This window comes from Polypterus senegalus, chromosome 18 (genome assembly GCF_016835505.1).
Source record: "Polypterus senegalus isolate Bchr_013 chromosome 18, ASM1683550v1, whole genome shotgun sequence".
In the NCBI taxonomy this organism is placed as follows: domain Eukaryota; kingdom Metazoa; phylum Chordata; class Cladistia; order Polypteriformes; family Polypteridae; genus Polypterus; species Polypterus senegalus.
Window position 1 is genome coordinate 37,701,067 of NC_053171.1, and position 7,500 is coordinate 37,708,566.

A 7,500-nucleotide genomic window follows, 5' to 3' on the forward strand; every position below is an offset into this window, starting at 1 on the left:
GCTTGATTGCAGTTATTGCTGCTAAGGGTGGCCCAACCAGTTATTAGGTTCAGGGGCAATTACTTTTTCACACAGGGCCATGTAGGTTTGGATTTTTTTCTCCCTAAATAATAAAACCATCATTTAAAAACTGCATTTTGTGTTTACTTGTGTTATATTTGACTAATGGTTAAATGTGTTTGATGATCAGAAACATTTTGTGTGACAAACATGCAAAAGAATAAGAAATCAGGAAGGGGCAAATAGTTTTCACACCACTGTATATTGTGTATGTGTATATATGTGTATGTATATATATATGTGTATGTGTATATATGTATATATATATGTATGTATATATATATGTATGTATATATATATATATGTATGTATATATATGTATATATATATGTTTATGTGTGTGTGTAACACTCATCACTCACAACAGTGACAAAACAATTACATTGTCAATCATGTTACGTTGTTTTCAAAATGTTTCCTTTTCTTTTTTATTGGTTCTTTAACACACTAATCTCCTACATGGGTTGTTGGTATTTTTTAGTGTGTGTGTATATATATATATATATATATATATATATATATATATATATATATATATATATATATATATATATATATATATATATATATATATATATATATACACACACAGGTATATATGTGTATGTATGAATTGCATTTTTCCACCCCTAATGCAAGCATTTCCTTAATTACTTTCAGAAATTAATAGAAGTATGTATAATAAAAAAAAATTTGAAAGCAGCAGGTTTTTCGCAGTTTATTAAATTAAACCCTTTGCGATTTTTAAATAATATGCATGATTCCCACAGTCCCATGCCAAATTCAGGTTAAGGGGAACAATTTAGATCAACATCAAAAAAATCTCAAATTGCTTGTTTTGCCATGTGTGCACTTGTATGCTTCCAACATGCTAAACATTTTTGTTTTGTTGTTAAAATAAGGCTTTTATGGAAATGTCTTTCCTGTATAACACTGAAGCTTGATCAGATGTCATCAAACTTTTGGACTGAAGACACAGATATCCCATCATTCAGGAGTCCTGACCTAGTAATAGGTCATAAGTTCCTGATGTCCTTCCCATCATGCTAAGAAGAAATCCTCATACCTTTCTAAGTGGAAGTGCTTCTTAACATATAGCTGCAATTGTGATGGCTTCTCTGTCTTCTGTGCCGTGGTGTTCTTTCTTCTTTGTTTGCTTTGACTTGTGCTTGCTATGTGTATGACTTTTTTTTTCCTTCATTAATACGTAGTGAATGCATTTTCTTCTTTATTCTATCTTGTATAAGAGAAAAAGACTCAATTAAAAATTATTTCTTAATTTTGTTTTCTCAAGGCTTACAAAAAAGTTAGTGCAAGTGAGTTTCTATTGATTTGTAATTTACATGTGTATTTTTATTAATGAAGATATGCAATATATAACTAGAATACTACTCACGGTTGTTTTTCTGCTTTTCACCTTATTCAGCTGCAGTACAAAGCACCTTTCCATGACTGTAAATTGGCGAAAATTTACTAGAAATATGTGCATGGACTTAACTTTTAGCTTGTATTTTGTAAACTTATTAACATAAATCATTTTTTGCATCTCATTGTTAAAAGGTAATATTTTTGGATTAATTTTATGTTGTTACATTTGCCTTTTAAACAAGAGTGGCACACATTACTAGAGTCATGAGATTTGTCAACATTTGTAAAGATTTAGTTTTTTCTGTACTTTATTGCAGATCATACGAGCTGACACGGAAAGACAGACTGTATAAAAATATCCAGCGTATGCAGCAAGTGCATGGGTTCAAAAATTTCCACATTGTTCCACAAACATTTGTACTTCCTTCTGAATATCAAGAATTCTGCAGTAAGTGTTTGCCAGCAGTATTACTATTTAAAAACCTTTTGATTTTAATGTACCGTGTTTCCCCGCAAATAAGACCGGGTCTTATATTTATTTTTGCTCTAAAAGATGCACTAGGGCTTATTTTCAGGCAATATCTTATATTTATTCTTGTACAACAATATATATTTATCCAAATACAGTCATGTCATCTTCCGGAATATCCTCATAACTCTCCACATTCAAACCCTGAATTCTAGCTTGAATTTCTTGCTACTGCAGCCGCTTTGCAGAACGATGTGCGCAGTTCTATGTTTGACGAATGGTTCGATGTGGTGCCGCCATACAAATGTATTTGTTGTGCTTTTATATTCAAGCGTCGCATATTCCCCAAAGTATTGACACAATACATTTTAAGTCTTACATACCATGTTCTGTGCCAGCTTTTTTTTTTTTGTAACTTACAATACCATCAGAATGTACGACGGCATATTTGAACCACAGAGAAAACAAAATAAAGTACATAATGAAAATGGCTATTTTGTGATTAAAGTGGAAATTTCGGCTTTAAACTCAAAATGTCCCCTTTAACCTAATAGTTTACTTTATCATTAATGTGGACTGTCATAAACATCATCCCAGTTGTTAAATTGCTACATGCTTCTGGGTTTTACTCCTGAGCTGACAGCAGCTGCAAGCAGCAATAGATTGCCACACTGAACACATTACATTTATGATATTCCAGCTCTCTGCACATTTAGAATTCTTAGATTTATACTTGATATCACTTTGATTAAGAAATGCATTCAAATATGTGTTATATTTACAGATAAATCGTTAGCTTTGTTTAAATAATGAATACTGTTAACAGTTACACATATGGGGTGGCAGAGAGGTAGCGCTGCTGTCTCGCAGTAGAGAGTTATGTCCCTTGTGATCCCTGGCTGTAGCTTACATGTTTTTCCTGGTGGGTTTCCACAGTGGGCTCAGTTTTCCATCCAAAGACATGAAGGTTTGGGGACTTGATGACACTAAAATAACGCCAGTGTATGTGTGTACTTGTGTTCACCTTGCGATGAGTTGATGCCTCATCCAGGGATTTTGTTTCTGTTTTGCACCGATGCTGCTGGAATGGGTGCATTCCAGAATTGATGGATGTAATCATTAAACATCCTGTTCAGAGATATTGTGGCAAGGTGTCCTCGTAATTTAATCAATGTTTCAGACACACGCGTCACATCGCATTAAGTATAAACTTGGCCTTAGTCACCTTACTTTTCAGCTGACAATCTTGAATAGGGCTTTTTTTGGGGTAGGGCTTCTATTACTGAGCAGCCTGAAAATCGTGCTAGGGCTTATTTTTGGGAAAACATGGTATTACTCTTATGTTTTAATAGAATTTACAGTATGTATTATGTTAATTGCTCCCAATTGTGAAATAAACTAAATGTTAAGTATGAATTTTTCTAAAATTTGCAGATGCACTTCGTATAAGTTAAAATTGTTCTCAAAAGGGAAGCATGCAATTGACCAATAAATAACATTGCTTCTGATCCATATTTTATTTATGGTCAATATCCTTCAAAGATGGTCTGTTTAAATTAGTCAGGATCATAAAACAGTGGAGACAGAAAGTACTGGAAGAGCCTGCAGCTTTCATGTTGGAGGTTCTTGGTTCTGGGATCATCTTCGGCCCAAAGTACAGTTGGAATGTTAAGCTTTGAGAATCAGTGATGCAAGGATTCAGTATATTTCTGTTGGACTGTCCCGCACATACTTATAATTTTGAAGGATGCCCTGGTTTGGGATTGGGCACCAGTTGACTGAGGTCATCAGAGCTCAAACTTTGGCTGTCAATGCCACCTTTAGAACCCTGGGAGGGGGATGGGGGAAATTCTCTCTCAGAATGCTCTTTATTGGAATTCATCCTAGTGTTATTTGTGTTAAAGTGGCTGTTTGTCAATTACAATGCTAATGTGTTTATGTATTTATTTAATATTATGTTAATTATTGATATTCCTTCTAATTTATTATGTATTTGTATATCAATATTATATATTTTAATAATTTACTCCGTGCATTATAGTTGTTGATATATGTGAGTACTCTAAGCTTGTATTCAATCTTCTTCTTTCGGCTGCTCTGATAAAGAGTGACATACAAATATAAATTAAGCACAGTGTGGCACACAGAAAAGTTGCTCATCTTAGTATCTGTCATTTTATTGAAGGTTATAATAGGAGTAAAATAATAACTCATCTTGAGAAAGCTATTCTGTTTTTTATCTTTGTAAAGAATGTTGAAGCCTATCTTTAAAGGATGTGCTGTAATGAACTGTAACTGTAAAGTTCTGCAGTTAGGCTAACAGAACCTACGTGACACATCCATCTGCTATAATTGCTGCATTAACTTCTGATGACTTCTTTCCACACAATCTTCAATGTAGTTGGCAGCCTCTTGGGTACTGACTGAAAAGTTTTTTTTTGGTTTTGGTGCATTGCTGAAAAAACCGTAATACACCAGTTTAACACCAGTTGCTGAATTATGCATTTTATAGGGGCACTCGTAATGGGATATTGCTCCAAGAATCCTTCATGGATTGGAATGAATGAGCCTGCCTGAACACACAGATCCACTATCAAAGTACGCTTTCCAATTATTTTGTTGTATCTTCTTTCCTGTAAGCACACAGATAACAGAAATAACAAAGCAAAGCACTGCTTAGGTCATTCCCACTAGCTTCACCTCCATACTGTGCCCATGGCTGCTTTTTTGAGATTGTAGCATACATGCTACCTGTGAAATTATTTTCAGTTAATTTTTAAAGAGGATTATTTATATATTACAAAATATCAGCATAGCTAAAATTAGTTTAGTTTTCACATAACAAACCTATAAAGGCAGCATTTCATATCTATCATATCTGTCATATCTACGTACTACATCAAAACTTTTCAAAATAATTATTTGCTACATTGTACCTTACCAGTTCTCAAATTTCCCAACTCAAATTTATATTAACTGTATAATTAATAGGATTATTCAGTTAAATCTCTTGATATGCCTTAATTAATCAGCAATTAATTGTTAATATCTCCAATTACAGGGTAAAATTTACATTTTTATGAACAAAGGCAAAAAACACTTTTTTTTTTTATCTGAAAATCATCAGTTGTAAAACCAGGGGCCTCATGCATAACGACGTGCATAGAATTCGCACTATAACATGACGTAAGCACAAAAGCCAAAATTGCTTACGCACAGAAAAATCTAGATGCAGGAATCCATAAATCCTGGTCAGCGTGAAAAGTAACGCTAGTACATGCACCTTCTGTCCCGCCCCCAACTCCTCCCAGAATTACGCCTCTATGAATATGCAAATCAATATAAATTCGCCTTCTGTGAAAAGACAATGGAAAAAGCAAGAGGGAAAATGGAAGAATTTCAGCGAATACCAAGTGGAGGCAAGGAAAAACGTACTGTTTTTTGCTTTTAACATTGGTATAAACAACAAAAGGAAGCTGATCGCCTGACATAGTTGTACAGTGCCCAAAATCAAAAAGAAGTTGTCACATATCAAAGTCGCCGTGAAAAGGCTAGTTATAGCCCACTGTCTGAGTGTCATATGAAAGCTTATTAGGGTACAAAGAAAAAAAAGGCACACAGTAGGAAAAAAGCACGAAATGTCAACTTCAATCTCGAAAATTTTCACTTTAACTACGTAGTTTTATTTTGTCATTAAAGTAGAACATCATAAACTTCATCTTTAAAATCATTTAATTAACCAGTTTCTCAAATCACATCGTAATTAAAGTAGCACTTTTAATGCTTTGTTTTGTATTTGATCTTTTGCTCTATGTGTTTGAATCAATATGTGCTTCCGCTTTCTCTTTCTCCGACAGGTAACAGAATCCATTACATTCGTGATATTACAGCTCTCTGAATAATTAAAATACTGAGATGTTTACGTGATATCTTTTTCATGATGATAGGAGTTAAAGTATGTTATTAAACAAGGGAATACGGTGCGTGATTGTGCGCGACCTTCGATGAAATTATTGTTGCAGTACTGTCTCTTTCAAACGCACTAATCTCCAATTCCTATCCTTACTGTAAGCTTACAATGACGATTCTTGAAAACTTTTAAGGAACATTGAAATATTGTTGTAGTACAAGTTTAATTATTGTATCTATCTATCTATCCTTCCAGTGTCGCGTCAGCCCCAGAAAGAATACGGCACAAGGTAGGATCAATCCGTGAACTAGCTAGCGCTGCAGAACCGTGTCCTCACGTGTTTAATTATTAACAATACAGATTATTTAAATGATAAAGTTTTATCTATATAATCAACATATTTTGCTGCATTTCATCTTAAAAATATTGTCATCATATGTAAATACGCGCTTTATAAAGTGGGGCAGGTTGTGCAATATTATAACCATAGTGCAAGTTTACAGTGGGGTAATTATACTTATAAGTACAAACAATTATACTTATAAGTGCAAACAGTTCTACAAGAAGCACTTGATTGACTGTTTCTGAACCGCGAGGTACGTACAGGAAAGGCTTTGAAACGTTTTGCCATGGCTGAGGCAGGGTGGGCTTGATGCTGTATACCAATATTTCTTCCGATCAGCTGCTGCTGTGATTCCCCACTCAGATACAGTGATATAAATACTCTGAGTGGTGCAGTGAGAGTAATATGGAAAAAGATGATCCACTGTGGCAACCCTTAACGGAAGCAGCTGAAAGAAGAAAAAAAAGGTGGAGTGAGAATAACAACGTTAAAGCAGTTATGGTATTTGGAATACTATGGCTATTCCCTGTACCGTTATATTGTTACAAGTTAATTACAATCAGATGCATTACACTAATAAACAATATGCGGTTAGTTTCAGTGTATTTATAAAGCCACGGCAGGATTGTGGCTCTAAGGAATAAAGATAAACCACACAGGAACAGTAGCACTGCTTTGACACAGGGTGCCGCCAGTCTGCAAAACCGATCGGAGAACTTGCGTACGACATGGTATGAGGTACTGTGGAAAAGTGCGTGGCTTTATGCCAAGTGTAGGTTTTTTTACATCGTGATTTGAACATGGAAAAGTTCTTATGCAACATTTCTGTGCATACGCACCATTTATGCATGAGGCCCCTGGTTTTGACAGGCTCATGCAGTGAAGCTGACATGCTAAACAAATGTTTATTTAGAGTACCAAACTGCACAGAGGTTAGTAGAAATCAGATTTGGCAGGCACCAGAGGACTACAGAATAGGGTACATACCATACAGAGATGTAATATTAATATGAAAACTGTTTAAAAAAAAAAAATGTCAAGTCTGTTTTAGATTTGGTGTACAAAATGGGCAAGGCAAAAACATGGGAACCTGACAATTTATTACATTATTGTAAATTAATTTATATTCATTAAGGTATTGGTAAAGATTTATTAGAAAAATAAGAGAATACATTTTGATATTTTGTTTTCCCTGCAATACCTAAATTTTTCTTGAGATTTGAAGCATGATTAATTCTAAATACAAATGCATAGTTTTCTGGTTGCTGCAGTCATTTTTCACTTTCACAGAGAAGTAAAAATGTTGTATGTTTGAGTGCTTTATATTTTATTTTTTGTAACTTATTATTT

At 34.2% G+C, this 7,500-nt stretch overlaps 1 protein-coding gene across 2 annotated transcripts in view; it reads left to right on the plus strand.

The window, feature by feature from the left end:
• ttll5 (tubulin tyrosine ligase-like family, member 5) overlaps positions 1-7,500 on the plus strand; it is a 311,958-nt gene that overhangs the window by 36,537 nt on the left and 267,921 nt on the right. For both annotated transcript variants that reach the window (XM_039741240.1, XM_039741241.1), the window contains exon 6: positions 1,746-1,876. In XM_039741240.1, the coding sequence (XP_039597174.1) occupies positions 1,746-1,876 (131 nt within the window). The remainder of the gene's footprint in view (positions 1-1,745; positions 1,877-7,500) is intronic.